This window comes from Mytilus trossulus, chromosome 7, assembly GCF_036588685.1.
Source record: "Mytilus trossulus isolate FHL-02 chromosome 7, PNRI_Mtr1.1.1.hap1, whole genome shotgun sequence".
In the NCBI taxonomy this organism is placed as follows: domain Eukaryota; kingdom Metazoa; phylum Mollusca; class Bivalvia; order Mytilida; family Mytilidae; genus Mytilus; species Mytilus trossulus.
In genome coordinates, this window is record NC_086379.1 from 74,626,517 (window position 1) to 74,654,514 (window position 27,998).

General features: G+C 33.2%; 1 protein-coding gene across 1 annotated transcript; it reads right to left on the reverse strand.

Moving 5' to 3' along the window:
• Positions 1-585: 585 nt before the first annotated feature.
• On the reverse strand, positions 586-10,358 carry LOC134726670 (uncharacterized). The gene is made up of 11 exons (XM_063591082.1): positions 10,253-10,358; positions 9,249-9,410; positions 8,851-8,957; positions 7,399-7,729; positions 6,596-6,759; positions 6,156-6,307; positions 5,302-5,388; positions 3,921-4,288; positions 3,058-3,176; positions 2,492-2,666; positions 586-894 (listed from the first exon to the last, which is right to left on the reverse strand). Exons 1-11 carry the CDS (start codon positions 10,356-10,358, stop codon positions 653-655), a joined length of 2,013 nt encoding a protein of 670 aa, XP_063447152.1. The 3' UTR covers positions 586-652.
• Positions 10,359-27,998: the final 17,640 nt, after the last annotated feature.

Here is a 27,998-nt window from a genome sequence, read left to right on the forward strand (position 1 = left end):
ACATAATGTATAATATACAACTCGTCTAAACATTTGCGAAATCAAATTTACAGATTTAACATTGTTGGGTGGATGTTTAGACGAGTTGTATATATATAATAAAAACTATAACACAAATTCCCATACATTTCGGCCATTACGGCCATCTTCATTGGAATAAAATTCAAATTCCCATATGTTTCGGCCATTACGGCCTTCTTCATTGGAATAAACGTATGGGAATTTGTGTTATAGTTTTTATTATACAATCATTCAGAGACTTTACATTGTTGGGTTGATGTTTAGACGAGTTGTATATATAAATGTTAAGAAACTCGTAAACTGTTAAAAATGTTTTTTTAATGTTTTTTTGCGCAGTCATCGGTAATATTGCCTTTCTAGGTTATAATTACAGGATAAGCCTGTAAATTAGTAAGTTGTACTATTTTAATGCACAGTTGTTTGAATAGAGAACACAAAAAAATACATTCTGTGTTTGATTATTCATAGTAACTATAATTACAAGAAATAAAATAAAAGTAATTTTGTTTTATTCATTACCCTTTTTTGGTTCTTCATAAATTGATACATTTTGTACTTATAAACGTGAATCAATTACGCATAGGTGTGCGTTCAGCTTAAAGAACATTTCTACATTTACCAAAAGCGATATCTATCTTAGTCCAAAATAATTGTTCATAAATGCCATATCAAACTTCTCAAAAAGTTCATCTTCATTCTTAAGTGTTACTGGTAGTGTTAACTGGTTAATACATGTGGAGGCGGTAGGAAAATCTCCATTGATTGCTGCAAAATTAACCCTAGGTGCAATAGAAAATCCTAAGACCGGTTCCTCTGGAGATCCAGTAGAAAACTGAAGAATCTTTTCTAGGGTAACTTGACCACGTTGTCCTGCTGCAAAAAAAAAAATAACCAGATAAAATAAATAATAAATGAGTTATTCGCCTATTCATTTTTAAAGAAAATCAAAAGAAGAAAAAACAATTTTCTTCAAGAAAATTTCGTTACTCTAATCGACCTTCACGGCTTGTAATGTAAATTTTGTGAATGAATGAAGGAAAGAAATAATGAAAGAACGACCATAATCTAACGATCTAGTTATAGAGACAATAATTATTATACTTGAAGTACAACACTATTATGTACAGTGCATGTGTAAATTAAATAATGACATACATTAACCAGTACTTAAAGCTTAAAGCCCCAGTCCTATATATTAGACCACGATCGCACCACGCTCACCGCGATCTAAACTGATCTAAACTAAATTCAGATCGTGATGAAGTCGCGGTATGAGTGGCATGGAAATATAAATTCTCGTTACTTTCACGATGCTACTACGTCCTCATTGCGCTTCTAAAACGATTCCGCTACGATTATACCACGTTCTCACAACGCCTTTTCTACGATAATCATGGTCTTACTTAAACTGGACCCCTGTTGTGTTCACTTATCGCTACACTGACATTACTACGCTCAACAAGTTCTCACTACGACCATACCACGAGTTATACGATTGCAACACGATCTAACCACGTTTCTACTGCGATTATAGCACGTTCTTACCACCATTATACTACTTTCATACCACGATCTTACTACGTTCTCACCAATAACGTCAATATCGTGTTCCATATAAATACTGTCACATTTCTTAAATTTCTGAGTAAAACGTAGATTTTCTCGGAAACAACACAGTCATGCCCCACAATCTACCAGAAACGTGGGCGTGGTGGTATGAGTAGATATAGAGGCAAAAGGTGCTCTGATAGTAACAAATCCTCATCTAGCAGAGATGTCGGACCGAACAATGCAACCTAAATCACAACCTATTGCTGGTCCATCAACCACAAATGACGAAGTTTTAGTGAACGATAGCAGGGGTGACACAGATGTGTCAAGCATGATTGAGTCGTTGGAGAAAAGGGACAAGAGGTCCAAAATGCATACGGACAAACAAAAGCTTTTACATAATTCATGTGAAAATGACAATGAGCATGATGGTCTTAGTATGAACGTAGTCAGGTCGTAAGAAGAGCGTGAAGAGGACGGCATGGGCGTGCTAGAATCTTATTATGATCTTAAACAGCGTGGTTTAAACGTGGTATAGTCGTAGTGGAAGCGTAGATGAGTCGCAGTGAGAACGTGATGGTCGTTGTCAGATCGCAGCACAGTGTCTCCGAATAGAATCACGCTTACGCTATGCAGTCTCGCTACGATGGTACAGCGACCTTTGCGATCTTACCACGACCTTACTGCACTCTCACTACGTATACGCTTCTACTACGACATGATTTCGTCACGATTGTTTTAAACATGATCAAAGTTGGCCACGCTCATCACGATCTTGAAGACCTCACCACGACCGTATTAACGGTAAATAAAAATTACGATCGCACTACAATTGTCAAAATTTGCAACATTTTTTTCACAGATCGTAGTGCGATCGTGGACTAGTGGGACTTATAATTTATAATTTATAGAAACATACCTGCTGATTTTCTAATGTATTTAACAAATGAACTGTACAGTCGTTCTTCGGCTGTTCTTTTGTTTGTCCCTGCTTCAGCAAATTCTGGTTTCAAAATGTGTATTAATTTCCCAACTGTTAGTCTCCCCGAATTCTGTTGAAACAGATACCCGAGTGTTGGTTTCTCCTTCAAAAGCTAAAATAATAAGAATAAAACACTGCATATGGTATTTCATTATCAGTCTATGGAAGAAGCGAATAAAGTTATAATTTGTTTAAAGTAAAACCATTATATATCAAAGTACGCCCTTAAGATAAATAGGAAACTTTAATCAAAAAATTAATAAAAAAAAAACCAAAAGGAAGCTCACGTCAATAGATATAAATAATTCACCAAAGTTTTATGGAAATTGATTAAAGCGTTTTTGAGTTAACGCCGACATGAACAAATGTATACCATAATACGTCCCGTAAACGGGCGTATAAAAGATGATGTACTATTGACGATTCGAAGGCTTAACTTCATTTGTAAGACTTGGTATTAACTACGTCTCATATATATCGTGTGTGAATGTCAAATAATAAACCTGTAAAATGCCAGTTTTAGAGAGACCCCTTCGGAACTGCTGGTATTCCTCAGCCTCCTTTTCCGCAAGCATTATATTCAGGTATTTGGGACACTCTCCACCCTCTAAAACGCTGAGACCTACAGAGAGAATAAAGAATAATAAAGAGAACCTCTATTTGATTTGATTTCGAAATTGCTGAATGTTGTAAGATGTAATTTGGATTCCTTGCTATTGAACATTTCGCGCAAGGGCGACATATCGTATGTTAATTGTGTGCATAGACTTGTTACCAATAATATTTCTTCAAATTTTGTTAAATAGTTATCATAAAATTCGAAAAAGAGAAATTCAACCAAACATAATAACATTTGATATTATGTCCTTCCCCCTTTTCCCATAAAAATGCAATGAGCTCTATTAATTCAGTGTTTGTCACTTTTGTCCCTATGCATCATTTTTGTTTTACCGTTCTTTATTTTTTTACACTTTTCATTTATGACCTTTAAATAAAATTAAGATTGGAAATGGGGAACGTGTCAAAGAGACAACAACCCGACCATGGAACAGACAACAGCAGAAGGTTAAAAAACTTCCTATGTGGAATAGGCTTGCTCACTGTTGAAGGCGATATTTTAACCAGAAGTTCTTATTTTGTATTAGATAAAGTCGTGTTGAAGTTTTTCCAATTCGATTTAATTTAGTTTCCAACAAAATTACGGTTAATGTTTATTTGTTGATTTTAATAATCTATAAGAGTTTGTCTTTCAACAAATCCTTTTGTTAAAATAAATATGGTAAAGAATGACAAATGACTATCTATAATAATTGCATTCAGCGACATTTTGATACATCAAAAATATAAGAATACTAAAAAAACATACCAATAGCTAATCCAGCAGCATAGTAGTATTTTTCTGCTATGTAATTTGATTTTTTTACTATTTCTTTAGTGTCTTCGTTGATCATCATCTGTTGTATTTCTCTCATTAAATTTGCAAATAGTTCCCTTCTCGGTCCCCCTAAATCTTCAACCTCTTCGTTATAGAATCCCACTTTAATTGGATATCTTATGTTGTCTAACTGGATCATCTCTGACAACGCATCTTTGAAGAGAGACGATCGACCAACAAACACCTCCGAAGTTTTACCTAAACTCTCTTGTGATTCATCAGTTATATCAAGTTGACGACCCATAAGGAAATGTCGGCTGTAGGTTTTTAATATAGTTGTAGGTTCTTGAACACCTTCCCTGAAATCAAAATTATTCCGAAAGTAGTGCTAATTATACCAGAAGTTAACCATTTTTGATGCGTAAAATAAATCCCAAATTCGGGAGGGATTTTGGATTTTAAAATAGACTATAACTTCCTTGCTTTGTCCTTTTTTTATCACCACCTGTAATGTCTTTGTTAAATAGGCACCAGTATTTGAATGTTGTATTTGTATTGTGTCATGGATCAAACTTATTCGTTTAGAGTATAAAACACCGCCAAGCATTACGAAGAGACCTTACATAATGAAGCCCTAGGTGGTCTTGTGGTCTAGCGCGACAGATCTAACATTGTTGGTTTGATGTTTAGACGAGTTGTATATATATATTATAGACTTTCGCAAATTTTTGGTTCTTCCCTTGCCATGCAGGATTCGAACCCATGCTACTGTGATATCGTGACACCATATCGCCTGCACTGAAGCCGTCCCACTAGACCACACGACCACCTGGGCTCTACAAAAATAGAGCTTTTGCTGGCCGTGTGTTACCTTTCCTCGTCACTTTTAATCTATATAAGTACGTCTGAGCAGGTGACAACTCTACAATTATAGATTTATCCATCAGATCACCAGCATGCAGTGATGGTGAAACATGGCTGTGTACATTATGTATATACAACTCGTCTAAACATCAACCCAACAATGTTAGATCTGTAAATTTGCTTTCGCAAATTTTTTGTTCTTCCCTCGCCGGGATTCGAACCCATGCTACTGAGATATCGTGACAACAAATCGCCTGCACTGTAGCCGTCCGGCTAGTCCGCACGACCACCTGGGCTTCATAAAAATGAAGCTTTCGGAGGCCGGGTGTTACCTTTCCAAGTCAGTTTTGAATCTAGCGTCGTACTACAGTACATAATATATAAGGCATGGAGATGTATGTATAGGGAATAATACATGGCAAAATCCGTACTACATGTCGTATCATCCCGAGACATCAATATCAGCCCAAGGGCCTTTGTTAAATTTGTGCATGAAAATGTTACTCACAATTCTTTCAGGGCTACTCTCAAAATGGCATCAGGAGTGGATTCATCATGGAAATGAGAAGCAATTGGTTTTGATATCTCAGTTGTACTGAAAGCAATATCATATTATAATAAAAGATTTTATACTGCATTCGTTCTATTTGAGCAGTCAAACTGGGTTGACCGTATATTTCTATGTCATATACAGTCACTGACATTCTATCACTTTTCCTCATGAATATTTAAATAGAAATTGCCGAAATTACAAAAAATTATTCATACGACCTATTCAACCTGTTCTTGTTTTCAGTTTATACAACGACTCAAACTTATTTCTTTTGCAATTTAAAAGAAATCATATTTCACTTGTTAATATTTTTGGCCTGCATGCAAACTATAAATCTTTATGTTGTTTGCTTATTTTGATATTTTTGTTCATTCCTAAACAAATGAGTTCATTATTGATTGCTGATTTCAACAGGTAATGTACATTTCGTCGTGTTGTACATTTCTCCGCTAGCATGATATGAGGCTTTTTTTTCAGTAAAGGTCGGGGGAAGTTTCCCAATATTTAAATCAAATGAAGTTAACACATTAAACAATAATAGAAAATGTTTTTTTAGATTGCAGTATAAAGACAATAATGGTGCATTGACTTGACATATCAACGATATAAGAGTTCGGCCCGAAACGGGGAAAAAGCTCGACAGAGCCTCGCATTTTCACGTTTCTAAGCCTCATCCTTATATCGTTGATATGTCAAGTCAATGCACTATGATGTTCTATGTACTTCTTAAGTTCTACTCGAGTGATAAGAAAATTATCCCAAAAAATGATTAAAGAAAAAATACAGATATTAGCGATAAATCGTTTTACCTTTCAATAATTCTGACAGTTATTGTGATCTCATTGTCATTGTTTTCCACTGATAGATCTTGCAACTTTTCATCATCATTTATAATTCTATCATTGTATATCAGCTGTATGTTCAGTAAATTACTGTGGTCTTTTAGAAAGGTCTTCAAACCCTGAAGGAAAAACACTACATTAAGGATGAATTGAAATAAGCAAAAGCAAATCAAATAGCCATCTCTATTGTTGCTCCACTCTGGAAAGTTAGAATTTTTAAATTTAAAAACGAGACTTGCCGAGCAATTTCTCATGCAAAATGTTTCTGTCTAGAGTGGTGAAATATCGTTCTAGAGGCATGGTCGCCTTTAAAACTCCGATGGTTTTTTTTGTTATTTTAACTATTTTATAACAATAAACAAATTTACACCTTTAAATGCTAACCGCTTTAATATAAAAAAACTTACAATAACTGAAGTGTTATTGGGAAACGAGGCAATCACTTCCTCAGTTGCGACTAAAAATGTTATATTGATAACAAGTGGGACTGTATCGTCCAGCTTAGGGTCCATCAACTCGAAATCAGAGTCGCTGTCTATCTCTATTGAAGTTGTATTCAGCAAAAAGTTATCTGTAGATAAAAATAGTGCATATTGGAGTTTATTGTACACATATAATCATTTCCATTTCTCCTTCAGAATTATATAGATCGATTATTCATAAATTATGATTCTTGGTGTAAATTATAGCTTTCACAAGCCGCAATCAATCGCTATCAACAAATTTCATCAAATTGACCGGCATGGTACAGTTGCATGTGAAGTTGATCCCTCCTTTGATATTTTTTTCAGTTTGCGTGAACCTGCGGGGGTCACGTCTTTAAATCGTTGAGTTGGGCTAGATCTATCCACGGTAGCAAGGTTCTCGAACGTTTCTAAAAGTTTTGATAATTTATACATGAAGTTAGGTATGTCTTTGAAACTGTCCATCAGACTGAAAACTTTTCAGTATACGGATATGGATATTAAACTCTACCTTGCTAGAAATCAAAGACATATTGATGCCAACGTTAAAGACTGGAAAAACGAAAAATTATTTAAAAAACATTGATAAACACAATTTTAATCTGATAATCGAGTCCCTGTTGTTTCCAAGCAGTATTAAATATTGCAATAACATGAATAATCAAATTGAATTTGTAGGTCGGTAAATTTGAAGGCAAGACTAGATTGCAGTAACAAATATAAAAAAAAAATTTACAAATGATTACCTCTTTCACAGAGATAAAACCTCATTCTATCAAACCTCATCTGAGGGTTGAGAAAGTCTCTGTAAGTTTTTAGGGAGAACTTTTCACCGTTTGGAAGTTCTCTTTCAACCTCTGATCCATCTTTATAGAGCAGCACAAACTTTCTGTGTTTGAATTTTTCTTTAAATGCTCTGTTAACGTCACAAAATTTCTCGACAGCTTTAATTTTTATATCTAATCTAGTGTCTGTATCACTCGTGAATGGACCAACTGATACGGTACCTCCTACAGGACTGCTTCCCCAATATTTTTTGAAAGTTCTTTTTTCAAAGTGACCATGTCCAACAGTTATCTGGAAATGTCGCAAACAAGTTAAATGATATGTTTTCTTTAAAACAGTATACAAACGTCAAAAGTATACTTTTATACAGTTCACTTTTTTTTTTATTTTCGTTTTACGTTTTTCTTTTTTGTAAATTAATTTCTGTTCGTAAAGATAGATAAGGATAACACTTCATGCCTCCTCCAATACGGCATAAACACGTGTTTGGGTGGAGGGTAAGGGCGACAGTAGAGGTACATTAACCGAATAGATTCCTGGAAAAGTTTAGAAGAGTATGATGAAAACGCTTCACATGGTAATTTTCAATACGCCCGCAGGGGTCGAGTCCTGAACAGTAATACAAGTATGGACACAATATTAAAGCTTGATGAATAATGAAAGCTGCATATATTTCAAACGATAATGAAAGCTACCTATGCTTAATTTGATAAAGGACAAACTGCAACACAAATATTATAAATCTTTAAGGGTTTGAAATTCTTGTGTGAATTGATAAAAATTCTTGCAGAATGTTGTTTACTGTAATTGAATACCCTACATTCTTCATGCTTTCCCATGAAATAAGGCAAAATTGCTGAAAGAACCCATCATTAATTAATGAAATCTATCGTTTTACATACAAATGTGGATAATAACCCCTCCTTAATTTATGAAATCTATCGTTTTACATACAAATGGGGAATGTGTCCATGGGACACAGATGATGCCCCCGCTTGCACAATATGAAGTTATAAAGGGACATACCTGTTAGAAGAACGGTAAAAGCGATAATACCATTTGTATTTGATCAGAGTTTTGTAGCAATCTGTATTGTGTACAAGTTTCATATATATTTGTTTGAGGCAAGCTTAAGTTGAAGAACGTAAAAGACAAGTTCAGTATGTTTTCAATTTGTAAGAGGGGCTTAACTCTAGAACGATAAAAATGACACCACCAAAATTCTAACTTTATCTGTGTTTGGTGGAAATACGCATTGTGTGTAAGTGTCACGGTTGAGGCAAACTAAAGAGAATGAAAACTACCAACCCATACACCTGGAGCATAAACAAAATCTTTGTTTGTAAATAACAAAATGTAGATACACATACTCGGGCTAACATCCTCAAGGTGCGACTTATACGTGTACTTACATTTACAGACGATGTCTCTACTGTTCGACGTCTAGAGTTTGAGAAACCAGAAGAGGATGAAGCAAGTTGTTTTCTGTATTGTTCAAAGGTTTCAAACTTTGCATTAGCTACAACAACAAAATAAGACAATAAAACAATAACGACAGTTAATATATTCACTAAATACAATTGATGTTAATTGTACACATATGCATAAGCAAAAATTCGATGACCATACATTCAAAAAATAGGGAAGCAAACATGAAAAGGTATTAAACAGTAATAAAAAAAGTTTAATTTAACAAAATTAGACATGCATGCAGCATATTTTACAAAATATTTAGATAATATTCGTCTATTATTATTGTATATAGGTTCAATTGAACCCCTCAGATACGAGAGGTTTACGTTTTGCATACCTGACTCAGCAATTGTGTCTTGTACAACAATGTACTGTCTGTTTTCTTTGAACCATCCTCCATCTGGTTTGATGAATGTGCTCTCTCTACATAAGACATGTTGAAACAGTTGTACTGTTTCGTCTTTATATCGTAAAGACGTTGCTTTAGGAAAAGCAGTCCCTTTAATTTGATAAAAAAAAAAAGATTAATAATTAATTCGCTTCTTGGTAAACCATTATGAAATATCCGTTTCACAGATGAAATCAGATATGTTTCTTATGTCGTAATTACAATCCCGTTCCTATTCACGAATGTGACCTACCTAATGACGCTATTACCGGGTTTGTAAAAATATGAGCAACACGACGGGTGCCTCATGTGAAACAGGATCTGCATACCCTTCCGGAGCACCCGAGATCATCCCCAGTTTTTGGTGGGGTTCGTATTGCTAAGTCTTTAGTTTTCTATGTTGTGACTTCTGTACTATTATTTTCTGTTTGTCTTTTTCCTTTTTAGCCTGGCGTTGTAAGTTTATGTTCGATCTATGAGTTTGAATGTCCCTCTGGTACCTTTCGTTCCTCTTTAATAGGATTCTAAATTTAACAGAAGTTATCACTGTATGATGATACATTTGACTAATGTAAAAATTTCTTTAAACAATCTTAACAAGACCAAGAGTACAAAAAAGTCTAACGTTATCTGTGTTTTGATGTTATTATCATTGTGTATAAGTTTAATAATATTTGGTTGAGGCAAACTTAAGTTAGAGAACGGATGATGCACTATATTGATTTACATAATCATTGTTAGAATTGGGGGTCTTAACACTTTTCTAAACACATTTCATGTGTATGAATTGGTTAAAGGTTCTTAACATGCAGGGCATTACATGTGTAATTCCTCACATGTTTAGAATGGGAACACGCCAGTCTTCTATGTATATAGCATCTAAACATGATTTTATCGTGTATTTATGCCTCAGATCAGGCAAACAATTGTCTCAGAAAAAAAAGAATACTCACTTAAATCTGATAATGTGAATGCCTCACCAACAATGGGAAAAAGGATTCCTTCTTCCTCGGCAGATGTAGATATGGTTATAGTGGGCCTGTAGAAAGATATTGGCATTTTTCTTTATACAAATCTGCGAATTGCTTAAAAATAAATATTAAACAGATGGTTTTATGTCATATGTAAGTTCAACTCCTTTTAAACTAAGTTTTACTGGGTATGTTGCTGTGTGTTTCTTTTTTTCTACATTGATATAGGAAGATGTGGTGTGAGTGCCAATGAGACAACTATCCATCCAAATAACAATTTAAAAAGTAAACCATTATAGGTTAAAGTACGGCCTTCAACACGGAGCCTTGGCTCACACCGAACAACAAGCTATAAAGGGCCCCAAAATTACTAGTGTAAAACCATTCAAACGGGAACACCAACGGTCTAATCTATATAAACAAAACGAGAAACAGTTATATATTACATAAACAAACGACAACTACTGTACATCAGATTCCTGACTTAGGACAGGTGCAAACATTTGCAGCGGGATAAACATTAGCTAGAAGTATAGGGGAGGGTTAAGATGTAACTGAACATGGTTTATCCCGCCGTAGTTTTGCGCCTGTCCCAAGTTATTCGCAGATTCATTGTTAGTTTTGTATCCATTTTTAATTGGGTTCATTTATTACGTTTTTTAGTTTCGTCTGACGTCCATTTTCCTTGAACTAGGACACATTTTTGTAAGCTGAATCCCGCCTGCAGGTGTAGTAAATTATCTCCTTCCATCTGTTTCAGGTGTAGTAAATTATCTCCTTCCATCTGTTTTTGGTATTACATGTAATTATGACACAACGGAAATAGTATAAATGTGTATCGCCTTTCAGCCTAACTTGTCGGTCTTAAAGAAACATTACATGTATTTGTCGTGCATTTGGGTATTAAAATTTATTGCCGATAGTCAAATACTTTGACGATAACTACTGTTCTACGTCTCCAAATTGCAAGTTTTAATATCATACCTATAATACTTGTAGCTTAATCAAAACAAAGGGTTTAGTAATGAATGGTGTAAAAGATAACCCTATCAATAATAATCAGCTGCGCCATGAGCATGATTTCTAAGAATAAAGCTTAATAACTTCTCAATATCATATTAGAAATTTATGAAAAACTAAAGGGATGTTATCTTAATTGATATAAACCAGGCACCAAAGCTTAATGAAAACTGCGCAAAACACTTAAAGGTATTGTCCGAGAACTGGAAATCCCCCCTTTTTTATGAATAAAAACCCATAACTCGGAAAAGTTAAATCTGAAATTTCTAAACATCAAAAAGGGAGTTTACATCAATAGATATATACAATTCACCAAAGTTTCATGAAAAGCTAAAAGCATATTTGACGACGGACGACGGACGCCAAGTGATGAGAAAAGCTCACCTGGCCCTTTGGTCCAGGTGAGCTAGGTAGAAAAGAGATACACTTCATAAGCACCTGACATCTAATTGTAAACAATACATTTTAATAGTTTTAAAATCACTCTTTTTATATGTATGCGGTCACACCTTAGCGGATAGCTTGAACGGACGCAGAACGGATGAATAGAAAGTTTACCGTTGACAAAATTTTTATCCGTTGGGAGTCCAGTCCGTTGGTGTACCGTATAAAACGAACACGTAATGAATGACAAACAGACACACACGTGATATGTAACGTACAAGAAACGGAAACGTACCGGACAGAACTGATGTCGAACGTACATCCAACGGAACAAACTCGGTACAGTGATCGTTTCCGATCCTGAACTTTTTTCCTTTATTTCACTACTGTATAAAGAGTAGTATGCGGATCGGGGCTGAAACTGCTGGGGAGTTTGCCAACGGACAAGTACCGCATAAAATTGTCATCTTACGAACGCGAACCGGATAAAACGGATGAACAAGACAAGCAGAAAATTATAGGTGGCAATATTGATACATGTAAATCACATAAACGTGACTTTAAAATAAATAAAAAATGTCCGTGTAACTCGTTTTAGTTAAAAGTCTAGAGGGTTTATATGTTCAACATTTAAACTCAGTCTTGGCTACATGAAAGCTGCTTGATAGTGAAGACGTGCTCTTAAACTACAATCCATCATGAATGATAAACATTAATAACATTCAAGAAATCTGACATACTAATAATTTTCAATTTCAATTGACATTTATTCGTTCCTACATTCAGTACGTATCCGTTTTATGCGTAATCCTCCGTTCATGTCCGTTTCACATCCGGTCATCATCCATTTTAGGTAGCACTCCACAGTTAGGTGTGTAGTTTCGCATTTTGACCCCTGTGGATTTTTTAAATATGAGAGCTAGTGTGCAATAAAATTCATTTTTAGATAGCTGAGTATTAAAATAGCCTTTGTATTGGGTTTATATGAAAGTCAAGGTTATGTAATGTATGTAATATAGTCTGTTTTCTGTATGACAGTCCGTATTTGCATGTCCATACCATACATTGGTCCGGCAATTATTTTAATGTTTTTTTTCCAACTTTTTTTCGCACGAACTTTGTGATTAAATTTTACGAAAAAATGAGACGAGAGGCACCCATTTTTTATTTGATCATTAGGAAGATTTAAGAAAACAATTTCTAAAAAGGTATCACTCAAAGGCATTGAAATTCTAGTTTGATCCAAATTTGGGGGGGGGGGGGGGGGGGATATATGACATGTTCATCCCCCTTTTTGCATTATTTTATGATAAAAAAAATGCAGCATGTTGCCATGGATACACATAAAAGGAATTAATTTTCACCCTTTTAACTTTTGAAAATTGAATCTATGGAAGATACTGATTACATTCATATGCACATGTACAACACAAACAGTTAGGTTTATGTATTAGAAATCCAGGAATAGGAGATGATAAAACATTTTGGGGCTCATTTTTAATTTTATTTTCTAACTGTGGAGTGCTACCTTAGGTAGCAATACACAGTTAGGAGTTAAGTTTCGCATTTTGGCCCCTGTAAATTTTTCAAATAGGAAAGTTATTGTGTAATAAAATTCATTTTTAGACAGCTGAGTGCTCATTTAGTCTTCAAAGATGGTTTATTAGCGCATCAAGATTATTGTTCACATGTTTTGTGGGCTGTTTTCTGTTTGACAATCCGTATTTTCATAGCTAGACCGGCCATCGGTCCAGAAATTAATGTAATGTTTACAAACACTTTTTTTCTACACGAAGTTTTTGACGCAATTTTACCAAAAAATGAGATGAAAGACATACGATTTTCATTGGATTTGCCGAACGATATTTGTACACAGGTTCAGAAAAGGTATTACTTCAAGCGATTGAAATTCTACTTTTATCCAAATTTAGGGGAAATATGTGACATCTTTTCCCCCCTTTTTGCAATATTTTAGAACAAATAAATTGAGATTAATGCCATGGATACATCCGAAAGAAATGATATTTTACCATTCTATATACTGGATCTAAAATCTATGGAAGATTCTGATTACATACATGTATATGCCCATATATGATACAAACAGTAAGGCAAGTTGACATTGCAAGAAAGCAATGAAAAAGGGATGGTAAAATTTATAAGAGCAAATTTTAATATTTTTTCATAACTGTTTATTGCTACCATATCCGTTATACGTCCGTAAACATCCGGTAAAAGTCCGTTGGTATATTGGTCTATCAGACCTCCAACGGATGTATATAACGGACAAGTAGCGGATAAAACGGATGATGACCGGATGTGAAAAACTTTGGACGGACGTCCAAGGGGGTGGGGGGGGGGGCAAGGGGTTTAACTTTTATGCTGTTATGGGGCTATTTAATTCTTTGTTATCTGTTATTTTGAAAATATATTTGCTGTTAGCTGTTATTGTCTTATTCTTTGTTAGCTGTTATTGGGATTTTTGTTTTTTTTGTTATCTGTCATTGTGATAATGTATTTGCTGTGAACTGTCATTGAAAATTGGAATGTAAGAATTTTTTTTTGACAGTCAATATTCGGTATAAATTGAAGATCATTGGCCATTATGGGGTTTACCACTACTAAAATGTTTGTCCCATATTCAGAGAAGGATTCCACTAGCATATACCCATCATAGAAGTGAGGTCCAGGACAATTCAAGTATATCTTATGATTATCCTTTGTAATGAATTCCATATTTTTATGAATACATATATTCAGAATTTTCTTAATTTTTTGTATGAGAATAATGTTCCTTGTTTCCCGTACGAAAATATTAAATTTAAACAGTTCTTGATATGACAAAAAGGAAAACATTCAATGAATCGAACGTACATGAAACGGAAACGTACCGACAGAACGGATTTTGAGCGTACATTCAACGGACGAGTACCGCATAAAACGTGCACCCAACGAAAACGTGCCGGATTAAATGGATTGAACAAGCTAGTCGGAAAATCAAAGGCGGCAATAATAATACATGTTAATCACATAAACGTGACAAAAAGTTTCCATGTTTCTGGTTTTAGTTTATTCTTCAAAAATTGCACTAAAGGGTAATGTGAAAAAGGAAGAGGAAAATATTGTCAGAGAAAAAGCCAATAACACCGCCACACCATGATTTAAAAGTCAAACTAAATACATAATCTGATACCATTAAAAACCCACACTAAGGAGGCATCAACAGGGATGTCCATGCCCTCCAGTAGAACCGAATAAACATTCAGGACACTCAAGAAATCTGACACACAGATAAGGCTTTTCAGACGCGAAATTTTCAATTTTTGCATTTATACGCTTTTATCATCAAACAACACACTTTTAGATTGCTTCATAATTAGATGCATAAGTCAGACAAGATTTTATTTGGAAAGCTTTTATTTTAAATAATCGCTGTTAAAACAATGTTAGTTTCGATTCAGAATGTCTATCCAGTTATAAACATTTTACTGGATAATTGATTATTTTTCTAAAAATCAATCAAAATCAAAATGTTTCAGTGACCCTTAGAAGTCAAATCTTCGCAAATACCAAAACTATGGATAAACATACATGAACATGTATCATTAAGTGCAATTTGAAATGTAGCAGACATTTAATAATATACTATGCAGATAAACTGTCCTTCAAACTTCTTTTACATTTTATCACGATTAGGTAAAGATTGTGTGGTCAGTGCAAAATGAAAGATCTAAATAATAAAATAGCAGAGCCTTTCATCGATTTCAACATAGGTTAAGTTGAAAATGGTAAATGCAGTCAGTTGTATTGTTGAGAGAGAGAAATTTGATCCGCAACGAAGACCTCCCTGTAATTTGAAAATGAAGAACAGAATACATTGTATTGCTTTTGGAATTTTTGTTCACCGTTCATTTTGAGTCACGGATCGATACCAAATATCCCTTTTTTAACCATTTATATAACAAATCTTTAAATTGAACGAGTGAGATCTTATTCCCAATTAGTAATTTTTCATACCATTAGTTTAATCGTAAAAAAACCAGGAGGACATTTAAATAAAACATAGTACTTACATGTTCGTCTAGCTGCTATAAATTCTGGATGCATAATGTTATCAACATTGGCTCGGCGCTTCTATATAGAACACGGAATCTATGATAACATTTTTAACTACTTTGGTGGCAGATCCATAAACTTGTCATTTCAATTCCTGTTTTGTGTCTGTAAACTAACTTGACCGATCGCGTACGCTGGTGACCTTTTTTAATTGTGGTGTTTACAAAATGTATAACACTTTTTATCAGAGGTTTTTCTGTTTTATGCAGCTTATCCAGAAACAAATAGCATATGTATAAATGTTATTTGTCACTTTTCGGAGAAAAAACATTGACTTTTTTCAATTTATACATATTTTGTCCAATTACACATATCATTTCTTTTTGTATTTAATAATAAATCAAATGCTTTGGGTTTCATTCATAAAAAAACCCAATGATAACTAGGAACACAAACATTCTGTACAGTTCAAGACATTTTTAAAAGAAAGTTCAACTAATGTGAAAATGGTGGTAATGTACTTCCTGGGTCCATAAAAAGATAGTACACTGTACAAACTTGTCTGTACAGAGTACTATCTTTTTACCCGGAAGTAAAACACGAGATAGTACACTGTACCAACTTTCTGTACAGAGTACTATCTTTTTACCCGGAAGTAAAACAACAAGATAGTACGATGTACCAACTTTCTGTACAGAGTACTATCTTTTAATAAGGAAGTAAAACAACAAGATAGTACTTTGTACCCAACTTTCTGTACATAGTACTATCTTTTAACCAGGAAGTAAAACAACAAGAAAGTACTATGTACAAACTTTCTGTACAGTACTATATAAAGTTTAAATAGTATTTTTGTCGGCTTACTTCGGCCATCGTACTACACAGTAACTATCGAACAAAATGAAAGTATTTGCTATTTAAAAAAATATTCAACTATATACACACTATATTTTTTTTTTATTGTTATTGCTTCAGACATTCTATATCTAAGGAAGCAGCAAATGTTTCACTGATCTCGTTTACCAAACACATACATGTTGATAATATGTCATTCGCTACATAATACATTATCTGAAAAAAAACAAAATGGCTTCCTGGCATAACTTTCACTGAAATGAATTTGTTTTCCTCATTTATATCAGCTCCTGTCAGTGTTAAATGAGAAAACCTGTTGTTGCAGTGAGTGAAACGGTCGGAGGTAGATATCGGTTAAACTCTTCAAAGTAAAATGGGTTCTCCGTAACCACGTCATGTAGACATTATCCATTAAATGTTAATTCTGCAGCACACACAAATCATTCACAACGCTGCATCTTTTTTGATACTTGATCTCCGTGAAAACTTGTGCTCGAGTTAACATTGCGTTTTATATTGCATAGTTACTGCCTACGAAATGAAAGCATTGCTTTGATGTGTAATATGAACAAAGTTGCTGATAACTTTGTCAGTTCCAATGGTATTGCACTTCCTAACATCTCTCAGCTTATGGCATAGTATATAAAAAAAAAAACACAAAAATACTGAACTCCGAAGAAAAATTCAAAAGGGAAAATCTGTAATCAAATGGCAAAATCAAAGAGCTTTTTAAACACATCAATCGAATAGATAACAACTGTCATATTCCTGACTTGGTAATGTACGCATATTTGAACTTTTATTTTTTGAGAAAATATAGATACTCAATAAATATAATATACAAATTATTTAAGACTTATACACTGAATTGTGTTTTTACAGAAATAATATTATATCCTTCAAATAACTCTGTATACGAAACACAATTTACAGGCCTTAATATGCTGTTAAGATATATATTGTAACAAATACCCGACACATATTCAAATAAAAGAAAACAACCAGGAGAAAAATAAAGGGAAATGACTGTGTTGCTGTTATATCTTCTATACAGTTCTGCAAAACTTCACTTTTTACGAAAACAGAACACATATGGGTTAACCACAATGCACCAGTATCACTAGCAGCAATTGCTTTGATATTTTCTTATGTATATATATTGCACTTGAAAGAGAATTATTAGAAACGTTTTATGGTACATTTTCTCGATGAGTTATAGGAACAACTGTACACTCGTTTGATGGAGTACTTGTTACTATCACAGAGGTAATCACCTAATACTAAATGATGAAACACGGGGCCACCCTCTGTTACAATATTGATGTTAATTTGCCAGAATGGAGGCGAATACGTTTTAACAACACATCATAATCTTTTCAATTGCCGGTCATAAAATAAAAAGCTGTAAATTTTAACATAAATCAACAGTTTATATCTTAGTGATGCCCTTTGAAGTTTTGAAGTATCCATATTTTTTCTTGATGATTCTTTACTTTTTTCACATATAAAAGTACCATAATATTTCCATTTAATTTGCACTATAAATCAGTTTAGACATTTATGGGTGCTAAATATTCATATCTCATTGAAAAGAAAATTTTATGGTGGCGACGTTGATAGCAAAGCAATTTAACTCAAGTTCATTGTCGTCTAAAACGTCTTCTGACATAAATCTTCTACTGGAAGCCCACGATGACAGAATTATTGCACTCGATGTTTTGTGGGATGCTTAAAAAATTTTAAGATCTTGATGAGGGTTTTAAATCATTTTGAACACAAAGAGTTTTTAACAAAATTAAATTTGATTGATGTGTATAGTCAACATAAATATTGTGCAACGTTTAATGTAGTGCATTTGAAGTAAGGATGTGTGAAAGCATTCAGGTGTACGTCAGTTGATGGGAAGTGTGTTTATCCATGAAGCTTTGGGAAATCCTTCCAAATTTTGATTTAACATTGCTTGAAAATGCCTCTGAAACGAGCAATATCAAGAGTTTTTTGTCCTTTCTACCATTTTGTTTTGCAAAATAAAAAGGAAAAATTCTAAAAGCACAGGATTTTTCTCAAGCTACTTATAAACTAAGTCATTAAAGATGTTTGGTTTTGATTTAGAATAAAGGTCAAAAGATAACAGGGGAACATTCAAATTCATAAATTAACTGACAAGGCTATGGCTAATAGAAAAAGATCAACAGACAAACAATAGTACACAAAACACAATATAGAATAGATTAACACGAACCGCAAAAAAAACCTGGGTTGTTCATGGATTCTTCGGAAGGGTGAGCAGAATCTGCTCTACATGTGGCTCCCCTCGTATATATTTTGCTATTACCCGGTTATAGGCCCAATTCAGTAGGTCACATTCTGGGAAAAGGAGACAGGATTGTAGTTACGACATTTGGAACATAATCCCCTATCATCTGTGAAACGGATTTCTTAAACTGTTAACCGACTCGTGATGGTGTCCGTACATCTTACAAGGGATGCTTTCAACTTTACCACTTGGAAGTCTTGGTTAAATAGCTTCTCTGTGAGCAGAAACCCTCTATCAAGGAAATTAAGATAGAATATACAAGCCCTGAATATCGTATCAATTGGAAGATATATACTCCGTTTTCAGGTGCTACTGGAACTGTTGCTACATTAAAATTAAAATTAAAAGTTCATAATTGGGAAACTGAAATCATCTTTCAATCGAAAAAGATTACTTTTTTTAAATCGACCCATATTGTCAATTTAAAGATGTTAGTCGAGAAATAGGGATACTTAACTGTATCTGTTGTCTAGTCTGTTCTATTCTTTGTCACAACTTCGATGAGAAAAATACGTTCAAACTTATCATCAAATTTTGAATTATTTAGTGAGAAAACATCACCTATGTATAGCAGAAAGTAAAGTTAAAGGATACTGCTACCTTCTTTTATTTCTTTTATAAGAAGTTCCTGTATGAAGTCAGCCTGACATGAATAAAGGAACAAGTCGAAAAGAAGATGGCCACATGGTGTTCCCATGGGAATACCGATTTGATTGGTTATTTTAAACAAAAAAAGGTCTTTAAAACGTTACAGAAATCAAGAATCTTGACAATATTACTTTATGGAGAATCTTTTGTTTGACTCAGAGTGGTTATTAAAAAAATGGAAAGTTTATTCCTCCCTAAGATAAGATACGTGTATTTACATTGGTCATTCTTTTTTTTTGAAACAAAGCAAGACCAACTCTTTTAAAATGAATTTTAGATTCGGAATAGGAAATACTTGTGTAAATTGTAGAACACCTAAATGTTTTATAACATTGCAAGATGAAAGAGGTTAAGATACATTAAAGATCTTTTGTATATATTAGTATCCATATCTGATTCACGCCACCTCTAGAATAGGTAGTTTCACAATAAATTATAATGCAGAACGATTTCCTGTAGAATTCTAACAAAGTCAATGATAATTTATCAAATCTACAGATTGATTCAAAATATAATTCCAATGAAACCTGTATTACTTTTTCTGTGTGTGTACCTATTAGACTATATCAACTGGACAATAACTTATATAAAAAAAAGAGATTCTCAATGAAATTTCCCGTTAAAATAGAAACCCCAAATGGCAAAACAAATGTTTAAGGTTTGAATACATCTTCAATTTCATATAAACTTGAACCATTTTACTATGCCACTGCTGTTGGACGTTTCGTCCCCGAGGGTATCACCAGCCCAGTAGTCAACACTTCGGTGTTGACATAAAAATCAATAATGTTGTAGTTTTTATAAATTTCCTGTTTACAAAACGTAGAATCTTTCAAAATACAAAGGATTTTCTTATCCCAGGCATAGATTATCTTTGCCGTATTTGGCAAATTTTTTTGGAATTTTAGATCCTCAATGCTCTTCAACTTTGTATTTGTTTGGCTTCATAAATAATTTGACATGAACGTCACTGATGAGTCTTATGTAGAGTCTTAATTATAATCCTAATAACTTTGATAACTAATGCCTACAATATATTAGACGAAACGACAAACTACAGTTCAAAAAAATATAAAACAAACCTTTGAGTTTCACAAACAAAAATCAATTGTTATTTCAGATGCTTCGATGGAAAGAGACGCTTGAATGTTAAAACTGGATTGTTGCTTGTTAAAAATGAAAAATTGACAATAGGAAAATTGAACTTATCTCTTTCGTATAGAAGTTCAGTTATCAACGGAATTGAGTATGTAATGAGTGGTGTAATTGAAAACTTTGAAATGTTGAATAACTAGTCTATATATGTTATTTTATTTACTTTAAAATCAATGAAATAGATGCGGTCAACAAAACTTGGATAACTACCTGATGTAGTATAGTATACGTACCGTTATCAAATTATGTGTATTTCATTTCAAAGAAAAGTATAAGATTTAAATACAAAACATAAGTATTTCAAGTTGTTTTCTATTCATTTGATGTGTTTGGGCTTTTGATTTTGTCAATTGATTAGGGATTTTCTGTTTTTGATTTTTCATCAGAGGTCAGTATGTTTGTGATTTGCTTTTTTCGAGTCTAACAATGCTTTACAATTTCAAAACATATTCGTCCCTAGTTCAAAGAATCAGTACATATTTTAAGGTATGGAATAAATTAACTATATAATATTTCAGGTATCTATTTAACACCATGCATTATAGTTTGATGCAAAATATACGTTTAAACTACGTAGCTATAATTTTCATGGAAAATGTGCATGAGATGTTTGAAATTAGAATTAATTCGATGCGTTTGTGTTTCCTCTATGAGTAGTAATTAGGACTGACTCAACCATATGTCTTCATTATTAGATCCAAAGCATTAACCTATTATAATTTTGTTTTTGGAAATTGTTTGATGCATAGCCAATTCCCAAAAAAGACCCTGCAAATATAGGACAAACGCGCACGCTAAAAACAAAGAAACGAGAAACTTAAGTGAGAGTTAAGCACTCATCGTGATAAATAAACGTACGGATGTCATAAAAACAAATCCAAAATAAATAGTCATAACGAAAAATATTACATAGATAGATATAAATATATTTAGAATTAAGAAACTAACAAAAAGACTACTTGTGGACCGAATAATGATGATAAACTCATTTCGTACATTGAACACACCGCGATGTGCAAATTTATATTTACAATGGGAAAGTTCGTTCACAAAATAGAATAAAAAGAATGCTAGATAATTGAGGAAGTTGAAAACATGTATGTTGGAGACTTAACTATAAATAAACTTTACTTTTATAAATTGTTATTTGGATGGAGAGTTGTCTCATTGGTACTCACACCACATCTTCCTATATCTATTTTAAAGCACCACCTGCGATTGTCACGGGTTTCGCAAGATGGCATCAACTAACATCACATTGTTACTTTGTATATACATGTATATAAGTTTCGTTGAACATATACTTGATTCCTTTTCTAGAGGTCAAACAAATGAATCTCTTTTTGTGACAACGGATGACAGTGTTGTCACCTGACGACTGACAAGGTGTGAATAAATGCCTCAGACTGATGAAGATTATGTATTGGAATGACAGAATAACTAATGGTATTGTCAGACATAATGTCATCGAAACGTGCTGGAACCTCACACGAAAATGGCTATAACTACATTAGTGGAATGTTAATTTCCCATCTAAAGACACTGTCCATGGATTTATGGGCTTGTTGTAGTAACTTTATATATTTGCTAAATATAGCATGTTAATGCCATACTTTTATTTGTTTTAAAGAACCATGGTCGATATCAATGAATCATATATCATAGATTGTATAAGCGTTTCATTTTAACTACCATACTTTTCCTCGTGGGTATGAAGGATTCCTTTCATATTCAATTTCAAAGGCATTTTGGTTGAGGACATGACTTTGATTTTGTCAACTAAGTCTAGCATTAACTATCGTCTTTATATCTTTTAACGGTTATTTTCGGGTATATATAAGTAACAATAAGGTGTGACTGATGCTTAGGAGCGTACTTTTTAACACTTTTATAACGATACATATTATTCAGCTTAGAAAATGGTAAAACAAAAATAGAACTCAAAGGGGCTTTGCAAATGCATTTCTATATGTAGAAAACTATGGATGAACCCTGTTGTGTTAGTTAACTGAACCTCCCATTTGAATGAGACTAAAATTAAAACTAATCTCTACGATTGATGATATCAATTTTCCTTTTGTGGACTTTCTGTTTTATGTAGTATTCATATAGAATTTATTTATCCTGTTGATGCGACATTCCAGACTTGTGTTTCCTATTAAGATCTCATTGAAAGAGGTTTTTGCTTACTTCAAAACTCATCAAAGATACTAGACGCGCATTTCGTCTACAAAAGACTTTCATATGCATCAGTGACGCTTGAATAAAAAACATGAAAGGCCTAATAAAGTACGAAAATTGATGAAATATAATTATAATAATGAATTCATCATATGCGAACCGCAGGCACTTAATTCTTATTTCGAGGAAAATTCAAAACAGAAAGTCCCTTATCAAAGTGACAACTTCAAAGCTCAAACATATCAAACGAATGGATAACAACTGTCTCATTCCTGAATTGGTACAGGTATTTTCTTATGTAGAAAATGATGAATTAAACCTAGCTGAACATATCGCTTGTATGACAGTTTTCAATACAAATTCCATTATATTGACAGCGATGTGTGAACAAAACACACAGATATAATAGGTAAAAGTGTCAAAAATAGGGGAACAGCATTCAACAATGTGTTATAATCTTATTCACTGTAAAAACAAATAAATATGTAACACAGAAGCACAAAGGGCATATAGAAAAGGCGCATTAGCAAAACCTAAAGACAAAAATACAAAAATGTATGTAAAAGCACAATAACACAAAGACTTATGTATAAATACAGTGTCACGTATGAAGTTAAATTGTTTACAATATATATTTACAGAAAATATTTAACAAGAAAAGAGGCTTGAACTACCCATCCTTTAACGGGTTTTCCACAAACAATCCACTCAAACTGACGTCAAGTCTTATTTTCTTTTTAAAAAAATGAGGTGCCTGAACTATACCAATAAAACACATTAACCATACATGTATAAAACTGAAAAAGTTTGGTTAACCGCTTGTCATATAAGCCGAATCTACTATTCTATTAACTTTATAGTGTGTACCTTTCAAAGATAATATACTTGTCTTTTATGCAGAACAAGTCATTGACAAATATAACTGTTGTTTAAATTTGACACTATATATGATTTTTATGAATTGATGTAATAACTTTCGGAATTGCCTACAGAACTTTGTGCGCCATGACTTTGTAACATGATTACATTTGTACACTACTATTATGTAAAATTTAAATATCAATATAAGTTGCACAGGATTGTGCTATCATGACTTGATTATACTAGCTTCTAACCATTAGGTTGGAATGCAAAAAATGGATATTGTTTAATTGAAATTAGTTGCAATAAAACTTAGGAAATCCTTTATAATTCAGAAGTTTTTAAGGCTCTTATTCCTTATAAATATTTGGTTATTTATTTGCTCATTTTTGCTTTAATCGGCTCTTCATACCAAGAGTCATATAATTCAGGGGGGCTTACTATAATACCTCCATCTTCCGAGCAATCGATTTTACCTACGTGCACTTTCTCAACTATATATTAATAAATTTAACCAAAATATACGTTTTCTTTGATTTAAGGATAGTACGTGCGTTAAACATATATCATTAAGAGCCATTAATAATAAGTAAAAAAGCATAAGATTTATGAAAGTTGCATGTACACCTAATTCATATATAAATTCAGAAAAAGATACAAAGTAGGAAATAATGGATTTCCCTGACACACACCTTTTTGAGGTCAAAATGTACTAATAATTCATTGTTTTATACTTAGAAATGTGTTTCTGACGAACTTATCCATTCTATCATCACATCATAACAGATGAGTGATGTTGTTATTTTTTTCAGGTGAGAAGCTTTATATGGTGACAGTTAAACGACTGAAGACACCTTATTATACATAGAGATGAATTTATCTGTCACACTATAATTAAACCTGTCATGGGAACTCTGTTATAGCTTTATTTAATTGGATGTTTTGACTTCCTTACAAATGTCAACTCCCATGTGATTCAGTGAATAGTATAGGTTTTTCATTGTTTACATTTGTTTCGTTACAATAATGTTTTTATTGAACACCAACGCAAGTAACCTAATTTTGACGTAATAAGTTAGACATTTAAACCAAAACAATTTCCAAATAATCCAGAGAGGGAAAAAACATACAAACAAACAAACACAAAGAAATAAAATAAAATAATATTATATAAAATGATATACAATAAAAGGGGAGAAAGGTTACCGATATTTGAATAACCCAATGCAACAATTGAATTGTTTATTTATAAAAAATGTCTTCCTGTAGACAAAAAGCTTTAAAAAAATATAATTATAATAATGTATTCATCATATGCGAACCGCAGGCACATAATTCTTATTCATAGTTTTTATTCGTGAATTATAACGATGCAAAGCACGAAATCTGAAGATGAAGTGCATTTATAATTCTTGAATTATCTATAGGTGTAAGCATAAACATTTTAATACAATTTATAAAGCTAACATGCATGAAACAACGTCCTCATTGTCTAAACACAAAAACAACTTACTTACTTTTAATTAATTTATATGTTCCTTTATATTTCATTTCTCCATGTGTCATTGTTAATGCGGAGGAGTTCAACTTAGCATAACTACTCTACTTCCACATATTATTTGGAAAGTAGGAAAATGAGATTATTTGAAGATCGTTTCAAAGAAAGCCTGCATTAAATTTTAACATAAAGATAATTTTTCATTATCTATGACCAATTTCCAAAATCAAAGTCATCGAATCTCTTTGTCTGTACTTCAAGGTTCGCGCAATATATCTGTAAATTTGCCTTACAGAGGAATCAAGTTCATTTTATTGTAGAATTTGTTTATTCCACTTGAAAAAAGGAGTTAGGTTCATTTTGGTCCTGAAACTCATAAACTGGCTTTTTGAGACAACGTGTTAAATCAGCCATGCTTTTTCAAATAATGTATCAAATTTCAATGAAAAGAATAATATTGAATTGAAATATTTGCAGACCTATTTTGTTTATAACACCTTCAGACGTCCGATTATTTGAATTGACCTATCAAAATTTGTTCATATTTTCTGTATATCAGGTCCTTGTTAACAATTTCTTGGAGCAAATACATATATGTGCATTAGAAATAAATTATCCTTGTCAGGTTACCTGGAATGGTAAACAAAATTCAAAGCCAAAATAGTAAACACGTATTGGAATACCAGGCTTTACTGAAATGTCTGGGCAAAGCTTATAAGGATCTACTTATTTTTTATTTGTTTTGTGATAAATAAGAGCCAGTAGAATAAAAGCCCCCGTTTTGGTTGGTTTAGCTTTAGCTTTCTATGTGATGTTTTGCTATTGTTGATCGTCTTTTTTGTCGTTTTATTTGTGGCTAAGGTATTGTCAGCTTTTATTGGAGAAGAGGGGAGAAAGATAACAGATGACCGGTTGAACTCATAGATAAAACTGACAACGTCATGGCTAAGAAATTAACAAGACAAACAGACAAATAAAATTACACAAGACACGGCATCGAAAACTAAAGACTAAGCAACACGAACTCCACCAAAAACTGGGACATGATATTTGGTATCTGCTTTCTTTTATGTTTAACGTTTAAAAAAAAACACTCGTTAATACAAAAAGTCATTAAAATAAATCGAAGGGAATGGCGTAAATTCCGAAAGCAGCTCGATCGTTTTGTCTAATGCTTAAAAAGTTATCAAAGGTACCAGGATTATAATTTAGTACGCCAGACGCGCGTTTCGTCTACATAAGACTCATCAGTGACGCTCATACCGAAATAGTTATTAACCAAACAAATACAAAGTTGAAGAGCATTGAGGATCCAAAATTCCAAAAAGTTGTGCCAAATACGGCTAAGGTAATCTATCCCTGGAATAAGAAAATCCTTAGTTTTTCGAAAAATTAAAGTTTTGTAAACGGGAAATTTATAAAAATGACCATATGATTGATATTCATGTCAACACCGAAGTGCTGACTACTGGGCTGGTGATACCCTCGGGGACGAAACGTCCACCAGCAGAGGCATCGACCCAGTGGTGTAAAAAGTTATCAAAGGTACCAGGATTATAATTTAGTACGCCAGACGCGCGTTTCGTCTACATAAGACTCATCAGTGACGCTCATACCGAAATAGTTATTAACCAAACAAATACAAAGTTGAAGAGCATTGAGGATCCAAAATTCCAAAAAGTTGTGCCAAATACGGCTAAGGTAATCTATCCCTGGAATAAGAAAATCCTTAGTTTTTCGAAAAATTCAAAGTTTTGTAAACGGGAAATTTATAAAAATTACCATATAATTGATATTCATGTCAACACCGAAGTGCTGACTACTGGGCTGGTGATACCCTCGGGGACGAAACGTCCACCAGCAGAGGCATCGACCCAGTGGTGTAAAAAGTTATCAAAGGTACAGGATTATAATTTAGTACGCCAGACGCGCGTTTCGTCTACATAAGACTCATCAGTGACGCTCATACCGAAATAGTTATTAACCAAACAAATACAAAGTTGAAGAGCATTGAGGATCCTAAATTCCAAAAAAATGTGCCAAATAAGTCCGTTTCTGTGTGTGTAACATTTTAATGTTCTGTCGTTGTTTTCCTCTTATATTTAATGCGTTTCCCTCAATTTTTTGTTTGTTACCCAGAGTTTGTTTTTTGTCCATGGATTTATGAGTTTTGAACAGCGGTATACTACGGTTGCCTTTATTTTTCGGATGCGAAGCTATATAGATGGAACAGGTCAGCTTACCTGTTTAGCTAGATAACACTGTCTTATTACAGCTTAAAAAATAGAAAAAATGCAAATGTTTTAATCGACATGTATGCTAGACAGTGAAAATGTGTGCCTTGAAAAAGTTCATCGTCACGTTATACCTATCAAAAGTATAAGGGTATCATTTTTCATAAACAAATGTATGAAGAATCATTATTAGACATAAAATATGGGCACATGATTAAATGAATAATTATGATATAATACTTTTTGCCTCACATGATGAGGTCACATTATTTCGCTTTAGATATGATATTAAACTCGTTAATTATAGTCTTTATATGGCAGACAAATAACCGACAATTGATAGACTAAATTATTGGTCTTTTAGGAATTAAAAAACATTGTTTAGACAGTCGTTAAAATACTTTTAACTTAAAACTGGGTGTAAATTTATTTTAAAAGCCTGTTATTTATGACACCCATCGGCTGCTTGTTTGTATTATAGACAAAATACATAGGTAATTTAACAAATAATAGAGATAG